Below are 23,606 nucleotides of genomic sequence, written 5' to 3'. Positions count from 1 at the left end.
GAACTCTTCCTGCTGTTGATTATGATGCCTGATGCTGTCCATCACATACAGTAAAAACCATGAGCCACCAGTTAAGTTGGATTGCCGAAGCACAGGGGGGGAAAAGTCACAAGGCACCACACACACACACACACACACACACACACACACACAGTGACGTCCATGACACCAGAGAGAGCGCATGCCCCAGGATGCTCTGTGTGTCTAAGGTGTCTGACTTGGCAGTGAGAGGGGGACGGGAGGGACAGAGGAAAGTACACATGGACATGAGGCGCAAACATGTCCACTGAGACAGGTCAAAGGGCAAAGATGGAGACAGGTGGACATCGTGGAGTGGAAGGCTGCCATCTTGGGTGTGTGAATTCTCTCCCTCATGGTGGGTTAACCAGTCAGTTAGTTAGTTACCTTCCCAGTTGCTGATACTCTCTCCATCATGGTGGGTTAACCAGTCAGTTAGTTAGTTACCCTCCCAGTTGCTGATACTCTCTCCATCATGGTGGGTTAACCAGTCAGTTAGTTAGTTACCTTCCCAGTTGCTGATACTCTCTCCATCATGGTGGGTTAACCAGTCAGTTAGTTAGTTACCCTCCCAGTTGCTGATACTCTCTCCATCATGGTGGGTTAACCAGTCAGTTAGTTAGTTACCCTCCCAGTTGCTGATACTCTCTCCATCATGGTGGGTTAACCAGTCAGTTAGTTAGTTACCTTCCCAGTTGCTGTTACTCTCTCCATCATGGTGGGTTAACCAGTCAGTTAGTTAGTTACCTTCCCAGTTGCTGATACTCTCTCCATCATGGTGGGTTAACCAGTCAGTTAGTTAGTTACCTTCCCAGTTGCTGATACTCTCTCCATCATGGTGGGTTAACCAGTCAGTTAGTTAGTTACCTTCCCAGTTGCTGATACTCTCTCCATCATGGTGGGTTAACCAGTCAGTTAGTTAGTTACCTTCCCAGTTGCTGATACTCTCTCCATCATGGTAGGTTAACCAGTCAGTTAGTTAGTTACCCTCCCAGTTGCTGATACTCTCTCCATCATGGTAGGTTAACCAGTCAGTTAGTTAGTTACCCTCCCAGTTGCTGATACTCTCTCCCTCATGGTAGGTTAACCAGTCAGTTAGTTAGTTACCTTCCCAGTTGCTGATACTCTCTCCATCATGGTGGGTTAACCAGTCAGTTAGTTAGTTACCTTCCCAGTTGCTGATACTCTCTCCATCATGGTAGGTTAACCAGTCAGTTAGTTAGTTACCTTCCCAGTTGCTGATACTCTCTCCATCATGGTGGGTTAACCAGTCAGTTAGTTAGTTACCCTCCCAGTTGCTGATACTCTCTCCATCATGGTAGGTTAACCAGTCAGTTAGTTAGTTACCCTCCCAGTTGCTGATACTCTCTCCATCATGGTAGGTTAACCAGTCAGTTAGTTAGTTACCTTCCCAGTTGCTGTTACTCTCTCCATCATGGTGGGTTAACCAGTCAGTTAGTTAGTTACCTTCCCAGTTGCTGATACTCTCTCCATCATGGTGGGTTAACCAGTCAGTTAGTTAGTTACCTTCACAGTTGCTGTTACTCTCTCCATCATGGTGGGTTAACCAGTCAGTTAGTTAGTTACCCTCCCAGTTGCTGATACTCTCTCCATCATGGTAGGTTAACCAGTCAGTCAGTTAGTTACCCTCCCAGTTGCTGTTACTCTCTCCATCATGGTGGGTTAACCAGTCAGTTAGTTAGTTACCCTCCCAGTTGCTGATACTCTCTCCATCATGGTGGGTTAACCAGTCAGTCAGTTAGTTACCCTCCCAGTTGCTGTTACTCTCTCCATCATGGTGGGTTAACCAGTCAGTTAGTTAGTTACCCTCCCAGTTGCTGTTACTCTCTCCATCATGGTAGGTTAACCAGTCAGTTAGTTAGTTACCCTCCCAGTTGCTGATACTCTCTCCATCATGGTAGGTTAACCAGTCAGTTAGTTAGTTACCCTCCCAGTTGCTGTTACTCTCTCCATCATGGTGGGTTAACCAGTCAGTTAGTTAGTTACCCTCCCAGTTGCTGATACTCTCTCCATCATGGTGGGTTAACCAGTCAGTTAGTTAGTTACCCTCCCAGTTGCTGTTACTCTCTCCATCATGGTAGGTTAACCAGTCAGTTAGTTAGTTACCCTCCCAGTTGCTGTTACTCTCTCCATCATGGTGGGTTAACCAGTCAGTCAGTTAGTTACCCTCCCAGTTGCTGATACTCTCTCCATCATGGTGGGTTAACCAGTCAGTTAGTTAGTTACCTTCCCAGTTGCTGATACTCTCTCCATCATGGTAGGTTAACCAGTCAGTTAGTTAGTTACCCTCCCAGTTGCTGTTACTCTCTCCATCATGGTAGGTTAACCAGTCAGTTAGTTAGTTACCCTCCCAGTTGCTGTTACTCTCTCCATCATGGTGGGTTAACCAGTCAGTCAGTTAGTTACCCTCCCAGTTGCTGATACTCTCTCCATCATGGTGGGTTAACCAGTCAGTTAGTTAGTTACCTTCCCAGTTGCTGATACTCTCTCCATCATGGTGGGTTAACCAGTCAGTCAGTTAGTTACCCTCCCAGTTGCTGTTACTCTCTCCATCATGGTGGGTTAACCAGTCAGTTAGTTAGTTACCCTCCCAGTTGCTGATACTCTCTCCATCATGGTGGGTTAACCAGTCAGTTAGTTAGTTACCCTCCCAGTTGCTGTTACTCTCTCCATCATGGTAGGTTAACCAGTCAGTTAGTTAGTTACCCTCCCAGTTGCTGTTACTCTCTCCATCATGGTGGGTTAACCAGTCAGTCAGTTAGTTACCCTCCCAGTTGCTGATACTCTCTCCATCATGGTGGGTTAACCAGTCAGTTAGTTAGTTACCTTCCCAGTTGCTGTTACTCTCTCCATCATGGTGGGTTAACCAGTCAGTTAGTTAGTTACCTTCCCAGTTGCTGTTACTCTCTCCATCATGGTGGGTTAACCAGTCAGTTAGTTAGTTACCTTCCCAGTTGCTGTTACTCTCTCCATCATGGTGGGTTAACCAGTCAGTCAGTTAGTTACCCTCCCAGTTGCTGATACTCTCTCCATCATGGTGGGTTAACCAGTCAGTTAGTTAGTTACATTCCCAGTTGCTGATACTCTCTCCATCATGGTGGGTTAACCAGTCAGTTAGTTAGTTACCCTCCCAGTTGCTGTTACTCTCTCCATCATGGTGGGTTAACCAGTCAGTTAGTTAGTTACCTTCCCAGTTGCTGATACTCTCTCCATCATGGTGGGTTAACCAGTCAGTTAGTTAGTTACCCTCCCAGTTGCTGATACTCTCTCCATCATGGTGGGTTAACCAGTCAGTTAGTTAGTTACCTTCCCAGTTGCTGATACTCTCTCCATCATGGTGGGTTAACCAGTCAGTTAGTTAGTTACCCTCCCAGTTGCTGTTACTCTCTCCATCATGGTGGGTTAACCAGTCAGTTAGTTAGTTACCCTCCCAGTTGCTGATACTCTCTCCATCATGGTGGGTTAACCAGTCAGTTAGTTAGTTACCTTCACAGTTGCTGATACTCTCTCCATCATGGTGGGTTAACCAGTTAGTTAGTTAGTTACCTTCCCAGTTGCTGTTACTGTATATGTTACGCAGACTACCAACACGGTTAAGTTTCCACGCTTGATGTTTGGCTGCGTCCCGACGGGCGGCAGGAGGAGAGATGGAGAGAAGAGGACAGCGTAGAAGAATGAAGACAACACAAATATAAAGACTAAAAAAGGTGTAATCAACCAGCAGCACTAGAGGGGGAGGAGTCAGGTGTAATCAACCAACAACACTAGAGGGGGAGGAGTCAGGTGTAATCAACCAGCAACACTAGAGGGGGAGGAGTCAGGTGTAATCAACCAGCAACACTAGAGGGGGAGGAGTCAGGTGTAATCAACCAGCAACACTAGAGGGGGAGGAGTCAGGTGTAATCAACCAGCAACACTAGAGGGGGAGGAGTCAGGTGTAATCAACCAGCAGCACTAGAGGGGGAGGAGTCAGGTGTAATCAACCAGCAACACTAGAGGGGGAGGAGTCAGGTGTAATCAACCAGCAGCACTAGAGGGGGAGGAGTCAGGTGTAATCAACCAGCAGCACTAGAGGGGGAGGAGTCAGGTGTAATCAACCAGCAACACTAGAGGGGGAGGAGTCAGGTGTAATCAACCAGCAGCACTAGAGGGGGAGGAGTCAGGTGTAATCAACCAGCAACACTAGAGGGGGAGGAGTCAGGTGTAATCAACCAGCAGCACTAGAGGGGGAGGAGTCAGGTGTAATCAACCAGCAACACTAGAGGGGGAGGAGTCAGGTGTAATCAACCAGCAGCACTAGAGGGGGAGGCGTCAGGTGTAATCAACCAGCAGCACTAGAGGGGGAGGCGTCAGGTGTAATCAACCAGCAGCACTAGAGGGGGAGGCGTCAGGTGTAATCAACCAGCAGCACTAGAGGGGGAGGAGTCAGGTGTAATCAACCAGCAACACGAGTGGGGGAGGAGTCAGGTGTAATCAACCAGCAACACTAGAGGGGGAGGAGTCAGGTGTAATCAACCAGCAGCACTAGAGGGGGAGGAGTCAGGTGTAATCAACCAGCAGCACTAGAGGGGGAGGAGTCAGGTGTAATCAACCAGCAGCACTAGAGGGGGAGGAGTCAGGTGTAATCAACCAGCAGCACTAGAGGGGGAGGAGTCAGGTGTAATCAACCAGCAACACTAGAGGGGGAGGAGTCAGGTGTAATCAACCAGCAGCACTAGAGGGGGAGGAGTCAGGTGTAATCAACCAGCAACACTAGAGGGGGAGGAGTCAGGTGTAATCAACCAGCAGCACTAGAGGGGGAGGAGTCAGGTGTAATCAACCAGCAGCACTAGAGGGGGAGGAGTCAGGTGTAATCAACCAGCAACACTAGAGGGGGAGGAGTCAGGTGTAATCAACCAGCAACACTAGAGGGGGAGGAGTCAGGTGTAATCAACCAGCAGCACTAGAGGGGGAGGAGTCAGGTGTAATCAACCAGCAGCACTAGAGGGGGAGGAGTCAGGTGTAATCAACCAGCAGCACTAGAGGGGGAGGAGTCAGGTGTAATCAACCAGCAGCACTAGAGGGGGAGGAGTCAGGTGTAATCAACCAGCAGCACTAGAGGGGGAGGAGTCAGGTGTAATCAACCAGCAACACTAGAGGGGGAGGAGTCAGGTGTAATCAACCAGCAGCACTAGAGGGGGAGGAGTCAGGTGTAATCAACCAGCAACACTAGAGGGGGAGGAGTCAGGTGTAATCAACCAGCAGCACTAGAGGGGGAGGAGTCAGGTGTAATCAACCAGCAGCACTAGAGGGGGAGGAGTCAGGTGTAATCAACCAGCAGCACTAGAGGGGGAGGAGTCAGGTGTAATCAACCAGCAGCACTAGAGGGGGAGGAGTCAGGTGTAATCAACCAGCAGCACTAGAGGGGGAGGAGTCAGGTGTAATCAACCAGCAACACTAGAGGGGGAGGAGTCAGGTGTAATCAACCAGCAATCCTAGAGGGGGAGGAGTCAGGTGTAATCAACCAGCAACACTAGAGGGGGAGGAGTCAGGTGTAATCAACCAGCAGCACTAGAGGGGGAGGAGTCAGGTGTAATCAACCAGCAACACTAGAGGGGGAGGAGTCAGGTGTAATCAACCAGCAACACTAGAGGGGGAGGAGTCAGGTGTAATCAACCAGCAGCACTAGAGGGGGAGGAGTCAGGTGTAATCAACCAGCAGCACTAGAGGCGGGAGGAGTCAGGTGTAATCAACCAGCAGCACTAGAGGGGGAGGAGTCAGGTGTAATTAACCAGCAGCACTAGAGGGGGAGGAGTCAGGTGTAATCAACCAGCAGCACTAGAGGGGGAGGAGTCAGGTGTAATTAACCAGCAGCAATAGAGGGGGAGGAGTCAGGTGTAATTAACCAGCAGCAATAGAGGGGGAGGAGTCAGGTGTAATTAACCAGCAGCAATAGAGGGGGAGGAGTCAGGTGTAATCAACCAGCAGCACTAAAGTGGGAGGAGTCATGGGCTGGGCATGGACTTGTGTGGGAGGGGCTAAGGTGAGTTGCAGTGACAAATCATAAGTCAGCAGTAGAAGCAACACAGGAACAGTTGATGCTGAACAGTACTGCCTTATCATTCACAGAGACTTCTAATTTACCATGACAACCTGGCAGTGGCATGTGCACAGAATGGAAACTCAAAAAATATATAGAACAAGTCGAACAGAACTGGTTTAAAAAATAGATGTAAAACAAATCCAAGCTAAGAAAAGGTTATCAGAGGGGTAAAATGTTTCTCTCCCCCACTGAAGGTGTTCAGGTCCTAGACTATGTGACTTCTGCTTTCACCTTTTATAATGAGGTACATACACCACTCTAAATACACACTTATTCCCCTCGCGTCTCGCCCCTGAACCCTCACAGCCCCCACCGACGATACTGTTATTTTCCCAACATCCCCCGAGGCTACGAAGAACATTTGCTACACAACGATACCAGAAGAGAAAGTACATTTATTCACCGGTCCCCCACTACAGCATAGGAAAAGGGAACATTCTGGTAATGGGTGTGTGAGGTTTAAATGTTAGACTGCTTGTACGAGCCTCGGCCTTATTGTCCTTCAAGGTGCTATTTTCCCCCACACAGGAATCTGGAGCAATCACAAAGAAATACCCTAATATATGTTCAAGTAATTTACATCTGCATCCACACACTGCAGTGGGTGTGACCTCTCAAATATTTGGGTTCTCTGTACTTCGGGTCCTTTGTACATCCAACGAATGATGGTCTTCTGCTTGGGAAAGACCACCTGGGACCTTTAACAAGTTGACCTTTGGTGTCACACCTGCTGTACCTCTATGGCTACAAAGTGACCTTAATTATCTTCCATTTTAGGGAAATGGCCAAAGCGTTTCAGCAGACCCACCTACCCTCTTAGGGCTAAATGATAGATGCATCAAGACGCTTCAGTCACAACCCAGACCCCACCCACTTCTGCTCTCTTTAACAACCTGTGTGGAATGAATCCCCCAATCACCCAGTCTGCTATCTAACCACCTGATCCTCTGATCCCATACCAGATCATAGAGAGCGTTTTGTCCTGACTAACATCCATCTCCTCTCCAGGAATGCCTCTTTCTCACTCCAGGAGGGAGGGATCTGCAGCTGGTCTGCTGCGCTGTGTGAGGCCCCATCTCCACCTCCCATCTCAAAGGGGCCAAAGGGCGCTTTCATGTCCCCTGTCTCCCATCTGAGGGCCAACTTTGGTATCTCCAGCAGGCTCGCGGTCAGATCCCGTTTCAAAGGTCCCGCGCAGCGAGGAGCCGGACCCCGTGCTGTAGTGTATGTAACCAGGGGTAACGAACTAACGAGGTGCTCTTACAGAGAGACAGTTAATTGTGGGGCTGTGATCAACGGAGCACACAGAGAAGGAGTGATACACCTGATGCAGGTGGCTGTGAAAGAGAGGAAAGGGGGGAGGAGAGGGATGGAGGGGTAGAGATTAGGGGGTCTCCACGTGTCAAGCATGTGGGGGGGGGGGGGGGGGGGTCTGGCTCAGTGGCAGGAAGAAAGGAAGAGGATGAATAGAGTCTTTGTTTTAGGGAGAGGGAGGAGAGAGGGAGGGAGGGAAAGAGCAAGTAGCTTTTCATTAAAAATAAAAGGATCCCCTGTTTTAGCCATGTAGGAAACCTGTTTCCTCACAACCTTAAAGGGATACTTCAGGATGTTGGCAATGAAGCCCTTTATCTACTTCCCCAGAGTCCGATGAAATCGTGGATACCATTTTTAGGTGCCTGCGTGCAGTTTGAAGGACGTTGCTAACTAGCGTTAGCGCAATGACTGGAAGTCTATGGTAACTGCTAGCATGCTAGTAGATACCATAGACTTCCAGGCATTGCGCTAACTGAAGTATCCCTTTCAGTATCCCATCCTGAAGTATCCCTTTCAGTTCACACAGACGAGCGTGCACACACACACACACACGAGTGTGCATGCACACGCACACATGAAAAGCATGGTGAGTATAATGTAATATCAGACAATTAACACAATTGTAGATTTTTTAAAGTAAATTTACTAACATCTGAAGGAGAAAGAAAACAGAAGAGAAATAGAAAACAGAGAGAGCGACATGGAAATGGAGAGACCAGATAGATGAAAGAGAGAGAGGAAAGAGAGAGACAAGAGAGGAAAGAGACCAGGAGAGATGAAAGAGAGACAAGATAGATGAAAGAGAGACAAGAGAGAGAGACATGGAGAGAGAGAGAGAGAGACATGGAGGAGAGAGAGATGAGAGGGAGAGGAGAGAGACACCAAGGAGAGAGACATGGAGAGAGGAGAGAGAGAGACATGGAGGAGAGAGAGATGAGAGGGAGAGGAGAGAGACACCAAGGAGAGAGACATGGAGAGAGGAGAGAGAGAGAGACATGGAGAGAGGAGAGAGAGAGAGACATGGAGGAGAGAGAGATGAGAGGGAGAGGAGAGAGACACCAAGGAGAGAGACATGGAGAGATGAGAGGGAGAGGAGAGAGACACCAAGGAGAGAGACATGGAGAGAGGAGAGAGAGAGAGACATGGAGAGAGGAGAGAGAGAGACACGGAGGAGAGAGACACCAAGGAGAGAGACATGGAGAGAGGAGAGAGAGAGAGACATGGAGAGAGGAGAGAGAGAGAGACATGGAGAGAGGAGAGAGAGAGAGACATGGAGAGAGAGAGAGAGACATGGAGAGAGAGAGAGAGAGAGAGAGACATGGAGAGAGAGAGAGAGAGAGACATGGAGAGAGAGAGAGACATGGAGAGAGAGAGAGACATGGAGAGAGAGAGAGACATGGAGAGATAGTCAGAGTGACGTATAACCTTACGGTGGCCCTACCTGGGCTAAAGGAGAAGGAGCGGTGAGGGTGCGGACGGACCAGTGTGGAGCAGAGGGAGGCCCGCCCCGGCCCCTCACCTCATGAATAACGGGTGTGTGTGACAGGCTGATACTTCATCTGGGTCGTGGTGTGACAGGCGTAGAGAGGCCCCACGCTGTCGCGTGGTGCTTAATGGCTAAATTGGGAGACTGTTACTAATCGCTTATTGAATAATGAAAGTGCCACAGCTGATAAAAGATTTCAATACGGTGGATTATTTATAATATTTCACTTAAGTGCCCCGCTGACGAATGGGGCTGCACAGAGGCCGGCTGGCTGGGGGAGCGTCTCACAATGCTCAGCCTTCGGGAAAAGCGTGCTGGGTTGGGGGTGTGAAGGAAGCACGCTCCACCTAAAACATTTTTTGAATAAAGTGTGTAACAACACAAGGAATTAATCCACAATGAGTAACGATTACTTGGCCATATACACGGGGTACCAGTACCGAGCCAATGATAAGTTGGTTATATACACAGGGTACCAGTAGGGAGTCAATGTGCAGGGGCATGAGGTAATTGAGGTAGATATGTACATATAGGTAGAGAAAGTGACTAGGCAACAGGATGATAATAAACTGTAACAGCAGCGTATGTGATGAGTCAAAAGAGTTAGTATAAAAATGGTCAATGCAGATAGTTAAATAGTTAACCAATAGTTACCCAGACTAACTATGTAGCAGTCTTATGGCTTGTAGGTCGAAGCTGTTCAGGGTCCTGTTGGATCCAGACTTGGTGCATCGGTACCGCTTGCCAAGCAGTTGCCATACCAAGAGGTGATGCAGCCAGTCAAGATACTCTCAATGGTGCAGCTTGTAGAACCTTTTGAGGATCTGAGGGCCCATGCCAAATCTTTTCAGCCTCCTGAGGGGGAAGAGGCGTTGTTGTGCCCTCTTCATGGACCATGATAATTCCTTAGTGATGTGGACACAAGGAACTTCAAGTTCGTCAGGAAATCCAGGATCCAGTTGCAGAGGGAGGTGTTTGGGTCCTTAGCTAAGTGATGAGCTTGGAGTGGACTATGGTGTTGAACACTGAGCTGTAGTCAATGAACAGCATTCTCACGTAGGTGTTCCTTTTGTCCAGGTGGGAAAGGACAGTGTGGAGTTTAGAGATTGCATCATCTCTGGATCTGTTGGGGCGGTATGCAAATTGGAATGGGTCCATGGTGTCTGGGATGATGGTTTGATGTGAGCCATGACCAGCCTTTCAGCGCATATCATGGCTACAGATGTGAATGCTACAGGGCGATAGTCATTTAGACAGGTTACCTTGGTGTTCTTGGGTACAGGGACAATGGTGGTCTGCTTGAAACATGTAGGTAAGTTTAGACACTTGCCAGCTGGTCAGCGAATGCTCCGAGTCCCTGTCCTGGTAATCCACCTGACCCTGTGGCCTTGTGAATGCTAACCTGTTTAAAGTAGGGATGCAACAACATTTTTGGCCGATAGCGATATCTGATATTTTCCTTGACAAAACAAAACCATTGAAGTAGCGGTCCTTGTACCTAGCATCGAGCATGGTGGCGACACAGTAGAGGCTCAGAGAAAATGCCACCGAATTGCGAGTTGACACCCTCTTATAGAGTACTTCTGCAAGTTTTAACCCCACGGTCTGTGTGGGCAGTTTTAACCCCACGGTCTGTGTGGGCAGTTTTAACCCCACGGTCTGTGTGGGCAGTTTTAACCCCACGGTCTGTGTGGGCAGTTTTAACCCCACGGTCTGTGTGGGCAGTTTTAACCCCACGGTCTGTGTGGGCAGTTTTAACCCCACGGTCTGTGTGCGCAGTTTTAACCCCACGGTCTGTGTGGGCAATTTTAACCCCACGGCGTGGGGCAGTTTTAACCCCACGGTCTGTGTGGGCAGTTTTAACCCCACGGTCTGTGTGGGCAGTTTTAACCCCACGGTCTGTGTGGGCAGTTTTAACCCCACGGTCTGTGTCGGCAGTGTTGTTGAGCAGACATGTCAATACCATGACAGAGGGTATCACGTCTGCTACAGACACTGTTGATGAGCTTATTTCTCCAGTCAGTTCTTTGAATGGAGTTAGAGTCTGTTCATGTTTCCAAGTTTCAAACATGTTCTCAAATGCAATTGAAACGGCAGTAGCGGTATGACAACCAGCACATTCATGAGCATGAAATACAACTTTCCTCAGTACGAAATCCTCGTCGACCCACTGTGCTGTCAGACTCAGCATGCTCATGGGGCTGACATCGCTGGTCCAAATGTCAGTCGTGAAGCTAATAGCAGTAATGCCCATAGCAAGTAGCTCATGGATGTGCGTTTCAACAATACTGTGTAACTCCGGTAGGGCAACATAGCGCCTACCGGGGTTTGAGGTGCTCGACCAGTGGGCGAAAGCCAACATCACCCACGACAAAGAATGGTTGATTGTCAAGAGCAATGAATTCCATTATCTTGGCGTTAATGGATTTCACCTTTTGAGTTGTCTCGCTGAAATGTTCTTACTCTTTCAAATGACTGCTCGACTTGAACTTGTTTAGTTGTTGGAAGTGTGCACTTAGTATTTTTCTGCTTTTGCTCTATGTAGCGCTGTATTTTTTGTCATTACATCATATAGCTATGTTATATAGGTATGCACGTCAGCTTTGACATGGGTTTTGCACATTGGCGTTAAACTAGACATCGGACTGATGCCGATGTTGGCATTTCTAGCTAATATCGGCCAATTACGATATGCTTACCGATATATCGTGCATCCCTAGTTTAAAGGTCTTACTTCGGCTACGGACAGCGTGGTCACACAGTCGTCTGGAACAGCTGGTGCACTCATGGTTTAGTGTTGCTTGCCTCGAAGCGAACATAGAAGGTATTTAGCTCGTTTGATAGATGAAAACTCTCTTGGTAAATAGTATGATCTACAGCTTATCATGGGGTATTCTAACTCAGGCAAGCAGAACCTCGAGACTTCCTTAATATTAGAGATCACGCACCAGCTGTTGATAAGAAAGACACCACCTCCCCTGAGCTTCCCCGATGCCACTGCTCTGTTCTGCCGCTGTATAGAAAAACAACCTTGATTTATATTTACCATGTCCTTGTTCAGCCACGACTCAGAGAAACATAGGATATTACAGTTTTTCAGATCACGTTGACAGGATAGTCTCGAACGGCGCTCATCCAGTTTATTCTCCAGTGATTGCACGTTCGCCAATAGCACGGCGGGTAGAGGTGGTTTATCCACTCTCCGATATAGTCTCGTCATGTATCCTGCACGCCGGCTTCTATAGCGCCGTCTCCTCCTCCTTCGTGTCTGGGCTTTGGGTCTGGTCCGGATGATCAATATAAGTTTCACCTCGTCCAAATCAAGGTTAGCGATAGCTGTTCTGATGTCCAGAAGCTCTTTTACGTTCATAGGAAACAATGGCGGAAATATTATATACAAAAAATACATTTTATGGTTAGCAGCCAATAAAATGGACGCTACTACCAACAGCGCCATTCTAACTATGAAGGAGATTGAATGAATATTAAATCAGTTTCAAGAGTGAAGATATGGACCAGCCGCTGGACGCCTTTGGTAGTTTCATAAAGCCCGCTGGGTACTACGATGATTTCAAACGGTGTCAGATCACTCGCCTCAGATAAACACACATCAAACGGTGTCAGATCACTCACCTCAGATAAACACACATCAAACGGTGTCAGATCACTCACCTCAGATAAACACATATCAGACGGTGTCAGACCACTCACCTCAGATAAACACACATCAAACGGTGTCAGATCACTCACCTCAGATAAACACACATAGTAAGTTCCATTCATTTCCTACATTCAACATGGCCTGTTTGCGAGCTAGGTGAAATATATTACACATTCAGCCCCCTGCATTATAATGTCCCATTCCCAGTAGTCTATCTGCTCCAGTATTCCTCCCAGTCCCAGCCAGCCAGCCAGCCAGCCAGGCAGGCAGGCGAGGAGATGGAGTGACCCCAGACAGAGACAGAAGACAGGCACTTGTCTTGTCAGCCACGTGATTCCCTCTGATGGAAGTGCTACACATTACATCACACATCTGCTACCAACTCTGAATCTGTTCCACTCCCATTCACAATGGTATGTGACGTTTTGTGTATGTGTGTGTGTGTGTGTGTGTGTGCGCATGAGTGAGGATGCATCAGTGTGTTTGATACCCCAAGAGAGTGTATTTGAGCCTATTAACACCTGTGTATCCACAAGTAAACGTGTGTTTAAGAGCAATCCATTCAGTGCCATTCATTGTGACAGAGTACTATGTCATGTTTACTATTAGCAGTGCTGAAAACACACATCTGACTGACAGACAGACAGAAAGAGAGGAGGAATGGAGGGATGAGAGAAAAGAATGGGGAACCCCCTTCCACAAGCAGAGTGACGTAAGGGGGCTCGTGGGAAGACATGGCTGCGTTTCCCATACCTGTTCCTACGGCAACATACGGTGCCTTATCATATTCAAATATTCATTTAACGTACCATGTATTTATCCGGTTTAATATCATTGGAATAAAATCTCTTTAAAAGAGTTACCTGGTCCAAGACTAAAGGGTAAGCCTAGTTAGATATTCAGCCATCATTGACAATCATTAGTTATCTGAAATCAATAGGTTAATCATAGTTTTGTACTTCCTAGGTTTGTTGCTGCATTCTTTTCCAGACTCATTCATTCAATAGCAGAGCAGCTTAGCACCTAGAACCCAGTTAGTGTATAGCCTTGGTGTTCGTTAGCTAGGGGGAGCGTTTTAGCGGGCGGACCAGGGCTGGAAAACGGAGAGGGGAGGGGAGATGGCGTTACCTTCCGCAGTACCAGAGAGGCCGTCGGCTTTGAAGTTGCTGGTGCTCTTCTTCCGGCGGTGCTTCTTGCGGTTGGCGTGCGGCGAGGGGGGCGGGTCCATCTTAGGGCTGGTGGTGTTGGAGATGGAGGGGCTGGAGCACACAGACTCTCCCAGACCCGTGTCTACAGGGAAAGAGACAGACCGTTAGATAATTCTGCTTCTCCACAACAAGAAAATGGAAGCGATGAAGGACCAGAAATACTTTTGAAAATATGTTGAGTAACCAAGAGTAAACAGCAACTAGGGCTGTGAAGGTAACTGAATAACCGTGTAACTGACGGTTATGGATGAAGACGGTCATGAAAATAAAATAACCGTCAAAAGCGTTTAAAACATGCCTACATTCATTTTAGGATAAAAAATATATATATTTAACTTTATTTTCATGTAGATAAACTTTACTAATGATTATAAGCAGTTGTTTTGCTAACTTGGTCTATTAAACTTTCTACATCTCTTCCTCTTTCCAACTGTCCTTTGATGCTGGAGCAGCTCATCTGCTAGACGCGGGGGTGTTCAGCTCTATAGACTATGGAACTTTAATGCTGGAGCAGCTCATCTGCTAGACATGGGGGTGTTAAGCTCTATAGACTATGGAACTTTGATGCTGGAGCAGCTCATCTGCTAGACATGGGGGTGTTAAGCTCTATAGACTATGGAACTTTGATGCTGGAGCAGCTCATCTGCTAGACGCGGGGGTGTTCAGCTCTATAGACTATGGAACTTTGATGCTGGAGCAGCTCATCTGCTAGACGCGGGGGTGTTCAGCTCTATAGACTATGGAACTTTGATGCTGGAGCAGCTCATCTGCTAGACGCGGGGGTGTTCAGCTCTATAGACTATGGAACTTTGATGTGTTGACTTTCTTTTATTCAATGCACGTTTTCATTGCTTGCTAGTAAATAAATAAATAAATAGGTATTTTACATTTTAGGGGATGTGTCTGACTATTCAAATTGATACAGAATCTTTTCTTAATTTATAGACTAATCAACGCTGATCAGGGCCGGTCCTGGTCCATATCCCGCCCTAGGCGAGACCCCCCAAAAAATGTACGCCCTCCTATCCCCGCTAAGTAGAATAGTAGCCTGGGCTAAACAGAGACGGCCCGCAATGCTCTTTTATGAATGCACGTGGTAGCCTACTGTTTGTAAAACAGCCAATTTACCGTTTATCCCTGTCATTTAGTAACATTAATTTCTGTTCATGGATGTATTAATTATAGTAATTTACCATTACATTCTCGGAGTGGAAACGTTGTGAGAAACAAGTTGTGGTTTATTTCATACCATCATTTATATGCTCCATGTGAGCAATGAGCATGTGTCTGGTTTCTCTGTCCTGTTAATGTTGACAGAGCGCACGCCCCTGAACATGCATAGAAGAACCTGGCCTGCCTCTCACAAATGTTCAAGGAAGGAAAGGGCCCATTTGGGGATGTCTGATTTCTGATAATCTTAACTCACCAACACAAGGAGAATTTGCCTCCCGAGTAGCGCAGCGATCTAAGGCACTGCATCGCAGTGATAGAGGCATCACTACAGAGCCGGGTTCGATCCCAGACTGTGTCATAGCAGGCTGCGAACGGGAGACCCATGAGGCGGCACACAATTGGCCAAGCGTCATCCGGGTTAGGGGAGGGTTTGGTCGACCGGGATGTCCATGTCCCATCGCACTCTAGCGACTCCTTGTGGCGGGCCGGGCGCATGCACGCTGACTTCGGTCGCCGGCTGTACGGTGTTTCCTCCGACACATTGGTGCGGCTGGCTTCCGAGTTAAGCGAGCAGTGTGTCAAGAAGCAGTATGGCTTGGCAGGGTCGTGTTTCGGAGGACGCATGGCTCTCAACCTTCGCCTCTTCCGAGTCCGTAGGGGAGTTGCAGCGATGGGACAAGATTAACTACCAATTGGAGATCACGAAATTGGAGAGAAAAAGGAGTGAGCTTCCTCACCTCATACTGCAAGTCAACGAAGTCCGCATTTATTTTATTTTTTTTGCATGTATTTGTTTCTATTGTAATGATAGTCAATTTCATGCTATATCACAGCTGTCCCTTCATACTTTCCTTGTCAATTCATTATCTTATAGTCTACTTTCAGAAAGACTAAGGTAGGCCAAGTTCTTTTTATATGTTTTAAGGAAAGGAGAAATATTTGCTTGTGTCTGACATACTACGCTGGTGGTTTTGACTGAACGGTGTGAGTTGACTGATTCTCTCTACAGGCCTATATGTACCTTTCCTAAAGTAGCCTGTCTGGTCTCCATCTCTTAATAAGAATCAAACACTCTTGTCATGATTTCATCTGGTAAAAGGCCTATTTTCAGTAGCTCAGATTACATTACTTCTCTCGTTACGCCGTCCTCTCTTTGAAGAACATATGCCACTACCATCGAATGACCGCAGCAGCAGGGTTTGTGACGTTATACAAATACTTGGGGAAAAGTGGGAGAAAACACAACGGACTACGTTTGAATGATTTTGTGCGTCGGAATTGGATCTGTATAAAAAAAAAAGGTAAATATGCAGAAAAGCTGCAGACAAGGTAAGCATCTTTGTTCAGACTCCTTTAATGTTATGCAAATATGAAAATGAGAGATAATCTCCAACCTGGAATTTCTGAATTGTAGTAATATTTATAATTAATAACCTGAATAATGAAATGCCATGATAATAACAAAGTGAAATCACTTGTTTCAAATAGGCCTAATTAAGAAGCATATCCATGTAAACAGAATTTTGACCCCCCCCCCCCCTTTCTTTTTTACCGAGTGAGGCTGTGTCCAGCTAGGAACAGTAATACAGGGTCTGAGTGTGGATGTGTCCAGCTAGTAACAGTAATACAGGGTCTGAGTGTGGATGTGTCCAGCTAGTAACAGTAATACAGGGTCTGAGTGTGGACGTGTCCAGCTAGTAAGAGCAATACAGGGTCTGAGTGAGGCTGTGTCCAGCTAGTAACAGTAATACAGGGTCTGAGTGTGGCTGTGTCCAGCTAGTAAAAGTAATACAGGGTCTGAGTGTGGATGTGTCCAGCTAGTAACAGTAATACAGGGTCTGAGTGTGGCTGTGTCCAGCTAAGAACAGTAATACAGGGTCTGAGTGTGGATGTGTCCAGCTAGTAACAGTAATACAGGGTCTGAGTGTGGCTGTGTCCAGCTAGGAACAGTAATACAGGGTCTGAGTGTGGATGTGTCCAGCTAGTAACATTGATAAAGGGTCTGAGTGTGGATGTGTCCAGCTAGTAACATTGATAAAGGGTCTGAGTGTGGATGTGTCCAGCTAGGAACAGTAATACAGGGTCTGAGTGTGGATGTGTCCAGCTAGTAACATTGATACAGGGTCTGAGTGTGGATGTGTCCAGCTAGGAACAGTAATACAGGGTCTGAGTGTGGCTGTGTCCAGCATGTAACAGTAATACAGGGTCTGAGTGTGGATGTGTCCAGCTAGTAACAGTGATACAGGGTCTGAGTGTGGATGTGTCCAGCTAGGAACAGTAATACAGGGTCTGAGTGTGGCTGTGTCCAGCATGTAACAGTAATACAGGGTCTGAGTGAGGCTGTGTCCAGCTAGTAACAGTAATACAGGGTCTGAGTGTGGCTGTGTCCAGCTAGTAACAGTAATACAGGGTCTGAGTGTGGATGTGTCCAGCTAGGAAGAGTAATACAGGGTCTGAGTGTGGATGTGTCCAGCTTGTAACAGTGATACAGGGTCTGTGTGTGGATGTGTCCAGCTAGGAACAGTAATACAGGGTCTGAGTGTGGCCGTGTCCAGCTAGGAACAGAATTACAGGGTCTGAGTGAGGCTGTGTCCAGCGATACAGGGTCTGAGTGTGGCTGTGTCCAGCTAGTAACAGTAATACAGGGTCTGAGTGTGGATGTGTCCAGCATGTAACAGTAATACAGGGTCTGAGTGTGGATGTGTCCAGCTAGTAACAGTGATACAGGGTCTGAGTGTAGATGTGTCCAGCTAGGAACAGTAATACAGGGTCTGAGTGTGGCTGTGTCCAGCATGTAACAGTAATACAGGGTCTGAGTGTGGATGTGTCCAGCATGTAACAGTAATACAGGGTCTGAGTGTGGATGTGTCCAGCTAGTAACAGTGATACAGGGTCTGAGTGTGGATGTGTCTAGCTAGGAACAGTAATACAGGGTCTGAGTGTGGCTGTGTCCAGCTAGGAACAGTAATACAGGGTCTGAGTGTGGCTGTGTCCAGCTAGTAACAGTAATAAAGGGTCTGAGTGTGGATGTGTCCAGCTAGTAACAGTAATACAGGGTCTGAGTGTGGCTGTGTCCAGCTAGGAACAGTAATACAGGGTCTGAGTGTGGATGTGTCCAGCTAGTAACAGTAATACAGGGTCTGAGTGTGGATGTGTCCAGCTAGTAACAGTGATACAGGGTCTGAGTGTGGATGTGTCCAGCTAGTAACAGTGATACAGGGTCTGAGTGTGGCTGTGTCCAGCTAGGAACAGTAATACAGGGTCTGAGTGTGGCTGTGTCCAGCTAGGAACAGTAATACAGGGTCTGAGTGTGGATGTGTCCAGCAAGTAACAGTAATACAGGGTCTGAGTGTGGCTGTGTCCAGCTAGGAACAGTAATACAGGGTCTGAGTGTGGATGTGTCCAGCTAGTAACAGTAATACAGGGTCTGAGTGTGGATGTGTCCAGCTAGGAACAGTAATACAGGGTCTGAGTGTGGCCGTGTCCAGCTACTAACAGTGATACAGGGTCTGAGTGTGGCTGTGTCCAGCTAGGAACAGAATTACAGGGTCTGAGTGAGGCTGTGTCCAGCGATACAGGGTCTGAGTGTGGCTGTGTCCAGCTAGTAACAGTAATACAGGGTCTGAGTGTGGATGTGTCCAGCATGTAACAGTAATACAGGGTCTGAGTGTGGATGTGTCCAGCTAGTAACAGTGATACAGGGTCTGAGTGTAGATGTGTCCAGCTAGGAACAGTAATACAGGGTCTGAGTGTGGCTGTGTCCAGCTAGTAACAGTAATACAGGGTCTAAGTGTGGATGTGTCCAGCATGTAACAGTAATACAGGGTCTGAGTGAGGCTGTGTCCAGCTAGGAACAGTAATACAGGGTCTGAGTGTGGCTGTGTCCAGCTAGTAACAGTAATACAGGGTCTGAGTGTGGATGTGTCCAGCATGTAACAGTAATACAGGGTCTGAGTGAGGCTGTGTCCAGCTAGGAACAGTAATACAGGGTCTGAGTGAGGCTGTGTCCAGCTAGGAACAGTAATACAGGGTCTGAGTGTGGATGTGTCCAGCTAGTAACAGTAATACAGGGTCTGAGTGTGGCTGTGTCCAGCTAGTAACAGTGATACAGGGTCTGAGTGTGGATGTGTCCAGCTAGTAACAGTGATACAGGGTCTGAGTGTGGCTGTGTCCAGCTAGTAACAGTGATACAGGGTCTGAGTGTGGCTGTGTCCAGCTAGTAACAGTGATACAGGGTCTGAGTGTGGATGTGTCCAGCTAGTAACAGTGATACAGGGTCTGAGTGTGGATGTGTCCAGCTAGTAACAGTGATACAGGGTCTGAGTGTGGATGTGTCCAGCTAGTAACAGTGATACAGGGTCTGAGTGTGGATGTGTCCAGCTAGGAACAGTAATACAGGGTCTGAGTGTGGATGTGTCCAGCTAGTAACAGTGATACAGGGTCTGAGTGAGGCTGTGTCCAGCTAGGAACAGTGATACAGGGTCTGAGTGTGGATGTGTCCAGCTAGTAACAGTAATACAGGGTCTGAGTGAGGCTGTGTCCAGCTAGGAACAGTGATACAGGGTCTGAGTGTGGATGTGTCCAGCTAGGAACAGTAATACAGGGTCTGAGTGTGGCTGTGTCCAGCTAGTAACAGTAATACAGGGTCTGAGTGTGGATGTGTCCAGCTAGTAACAGTAATACAGGGTCTGAGTGTGTATGTGTCCAGCTAGTAACAGTGATACAGGGTCTGAGTGTGGCTGTGTCCAGCTAGTAACAGTAATACAGGGTCTGAGTGTGGATGTGTCCAGCTAGTAACAGTAATACAGGGTCTGAGTGTGGATGTGTCCAGCTAGTAACAGTGATACAGGGTCTGAGTGTGGATGTGTCCAGCTAGGAACAGTAATAAAGGGTCTGAGTGTAGATGTGTCCAGCTAGTAACAGTGATACAGGGTCTGAGTGTGGATGTGTCCAGCTAGGAACAGTAATACAGGGTCTGAGTGAGGCTGTGTCCAGCTAGGAACAGTAATACAGGGTCTGAGTGTGGATGTGTCCAGCTAGTAACAGTAATACAGGGTCTGAGTGTGGCTGTGTCCAGCTAGTAACAGTGATACAGGGTCTGAGTGTGGATGTGTCCAGCTAGTAACAGTGATACAGGGTCTGAGTGTGGCTGTGTCCAGCTAGTAACAGTGATACAGGGTCTGAGTGTGGCTGTGTCCAGCTAGTAACAGTGATACAGGGTCTGAGTGTGGCTGTGTCCAGCTAGGAACAGTAATACAGGGTCTGAGTGTGGATGTGTCCAGCTAGTAACAGTAATACAGGGTCTGAGTGAGGCTGTGTCCAGCTAGTAACAGTAATACAGGGTCTGAGTGTGGATGTGTCCAGCAAGTAACAGTAATACAGGGTCTGAGTGTGGATGTGTCCAGCTAGTAACAGTAATACAGGGTCTGAGTGTGGATGTGTCCAGCTAGGAACAGTAATACAGGGTCTGAGTGTGGATGTGTCCAGCTAGGAACAGTAATACAGGGTCTGAGTGTGGATGTGTCCAGCTAGTAACAGTAATACAGGGTCTGAGTGTGGCTGTGTCCAGCTAGTAACAGTGATACAGGGTCTGAGTGTGGATGTGTCCAGCTAGTAACAGTGATACAGGGTCTGAGTGTGGCTGTGTCCAGCTAGTAACAGTGATACAGGGTCTGAGTGTGGATGTGTCCAGCTAGTAACAGTGATACAGGGTCTGAGTGTGGATGTGTCCAGCTATTAACAGTAATAAAGGGTCTGAGTGTGGATGTGTCCAGCTAGGAACAGTAATACAGGGTCTGAGTGAGGCTGTGTCCAGCTAGGAACAGTAATACAGGGTCTGAGTGTGGCTGTGTCCAGCTAGTAACAGTAATACAGGGTCTGAGAATGGCTGTGTCCAGCTAGGAACAGTAATAAAGGGTCTGAGTGTGGATGTGTCCAGCTAGGAACAGTAATACAGGGTCTGAGTGTGGATGTGTCCAGCTAGGAAAAGTAATACAGGGTCTGAGTGTGGATGTGTCCAGCTAGTAACAGTAATACAGGGTCTGAGTGTGGATGTGTCCAGCTAGGAACAGTAATACAGGGTCTGAGTGTGGATGTGTCCAGCTAGGAACAGTAATACAGGGTCTAAGTGTGGATGTGTCCAGCTAGGAACAGTAATAAAGGGTCTGAGTGTGGATGTGTCCAGCTAGGAACAGTAATACAGGGTCTGAGTGAGGCTGTGTCCAGCTAGGAACAGTAATACAGGGTCTGAGTGTGGCTGTGTCCAGCATGTAACAGTAATACAGGGTCTGAGTGTGGCTGTGTCCAGCTAGTAACAGTAATACAGGGTCTGAGTGTGGATGTGTCTAGCTAGGAACAGTAATACAGGGTCTGAGTGTGGCTGTGTCCAGCATGTAACAGTAATACAGGGTCTGAGTGTGGATGTGTCCAGCATGTAACAGTAATACAGGGTCTGAGTGTGGATGTGTCCAGCTAGTAACAGTGATACAGGGTCTGAGTGTGGATGTGTCTAGCTAGGAACAGTAATACAGGGTCTGAGTGTGGCTGTGTCCAGCTAGGAACAGTAATACAGGGTCTGAGTGTGGCTGTGTCCAGCTAGTAACAGTAATAAAGGGTCTGAGTGTGGATGTGTCCAGCTAGGAACAGTAATACAGGGTCTGAGTGAGGCTGTGTCCAGCTAGGAACAGTAATACAGGGTCTGAGTGAGGCTCTGTCCAGCTAGGAACAGTAATACAGGGTCTGAGTGTGGCTGTGTCCAGCTAGTAACAGTAATACAGGGTCTGAGAATGGCTGTGTCCAGCTAGTAACAGTAATACAGGGTCTGAGTGAGGCTGTGTCCAGCTAGTAACAGTAATACAGGGTCTGAGTGTGGATGTGTCCAGCTAGGAACAGTAATACAGGGTCTGAGTGTGGATGTGTCCAGCTAGGAACAGTAATACAGGGTCTGAGTGTGGCTGTGTCCAGCTAGTAACAGTAATACAGGGTCTGAGTGTGGATGTGTCCAGCTAGGAACAGTAATACAGGGTCTGAGTGAGGCTGTGTCCAGCCAGTAACAGTGATACAGGGTCTGAGTGTGGATGTGTCCAGCTAGTAACAGTGATACAGGGTCTGAGTGTGGCTGTGTCCAGCTAGTAACAGTAATACAGGGTCTGAGTGTGGCTGTGTCCAGCTAGGAACAGTAATACAGGGTCTGAGTGAGGCTGTGTCCAGCTAGGAACAGTAATACAGGGTCTGAGTGTGGATGTGTCCAGCAAGTAACAGTAATACAGGGTCTGAGTGTGGATGTGTCCAGCTAGTAACAGTAATACAGGGTCTGAGTGTGGATGTGTCCAGCTAGTAACAGTGATACAGGGTCTGAGTGTGGATGTGTCCAGCTAGTAACAGTGATACAGGGTCTGAGTGTGGTTGTGTCCAGCTAGTAACAGTGATACAGGGTCTGAGTGTGGATGTGTCCAGCTAGTAACAGTGATACAGGGTCTGAGTGTGGCTGTGTCCAGCTAGGGAAGCAGTAATACAGGAGCAGAGTGTGGATGTGTCCAGCTAGGGAAGCAGTAATACAGGAGCTGAGTGTGGATGTGTCCAGCTAGGGAAGCAGTAATACAGGAGATGAGTGTGGATGTGTCCAACTAGGGAAGCAGTAATACAGGAGATGAGTGTGGATGTGTCCAGCTAGGGAAGCAGTAATACAGGAGATGAGTGTGGATGTGTCCAGCTAGTAACAGTAATACAGGAGATGAGTGTGGATGTGTCCAGCTAGGGAAGCAGTAATACAGGAGATGAGTGTGGCTGTGTCCAGCTAGGAACAGTGATACAGGGTCTGAGTGTGGATGTGTCCAGCTAGTAACAGTGATACAGGGTCTGAGTGAGGCTGTGTCCAGCTAGTAACAGTAATACAGGGTCTGAGTGTGGATGTGTCCAGCTAGGAACAGTAATACAGGGTCTGAGTGTGGATGTGTCCAGCTAGTAACAGTAATACAGGGTCTGAGTGTGGCTGTGTCCAGCTAGTAACAGTAATACAGGGTCTGAGTGTGGATGTGTCCAGCTAGTAACAGTAATACAGGGTCTGAGTGTGGATGTGTCCAGCTAGGAACAGTAATACAGGGTCTGAGTGTGGTTGTGTCCAGCTAGGAACAGTAATACAGGGTCTGAGTGAGGCTGTGTCCAGCTAGGAACAGTGATACAGGGTCTGAGTGAGGCTGTGTCCAGCTAGGAACAGTAATACAGGGTCTGAGTGTGGATGTGTCCAGCTAGGAACAGTAATACAGGGTCTGAGTGTGGCTGTGTCCAGCTAGTAACAGTGATACAGGGTCTGAGTGAGGCTGTGTCCAGCTAGTAACAGTGATACAGGGTCTGAGTGTGGATGTGTCCAGCTAGTGATACAGGGTCTGAGTGAGGCTGTGTCCAGCTAGGAACAGTGATACAGGGTCTGAGTGTGGATGTGTCCAGCTAGTGATACAGGGTCTGAGTGAGGCTGTGTCCAGCTAGGAACAGTGATACAGGGTCTGAGTGTGGATGTGTCCAGCTAGTAACAGTAATACAGGGTCTGAGTGAGGCTGTGTCCAGCTAGGAACAGTAATACAGGGTCTGAGTGTGGCTGTGTCCAGCTAGGAACAGTGATACAGGGTCTGAGTGTGGCTGTGTCCA

General features: G+C 47.8%; 1 protein-coding gene across 8 annotated transcripts in view; it reads right to left on the bottom strand.

Moving 5' to 3' along the window:
• Window positions 1-23,606, bottom strand: part of agap1 (ArfGAP with GTPase domain, ankyrin repeat and PH domain 1) — a 318,347-nt gene that overhangs the window by 62,546 nt on the left and 232,195 nt on the right. For 7 of the 8 annotated variants that reach the window (XM_082963618.1, XM_082963619.1, XM_082963617.1 and 4 more), the window contains one exon: window positions 13,711-13,872. In XM_082963618.1, the coding sequence (XP_082819744.1) occupies window positions 13,711-13,872 (162 nt within the window). The remainder of the gene's footprint in view (window positions 1-13,710; window positions 13,873-23,606) is intronic. The other variant, XM_082963614.1, reaches the window with a different exon arrangement.

This window comes from Salmo salar, chromosome 17 (assembly GCF_965601325.2).
Source record: "Salmo salar chromosome 17, fSalSal1, whole genome shotgun sequence".
Taxonomy (NCBI): domain Eukaryota; kingdom Metazoa; phylum Chordata; class Actinopteri; order Salmoniformes; family Salmonidae; genus Salmo; species Salmo salar.
The sequence above is the reverse complement of the archived record's forward strand: the minus strand, read 5'-3'. Positions and strand labels throughout refer to the sequence as shown.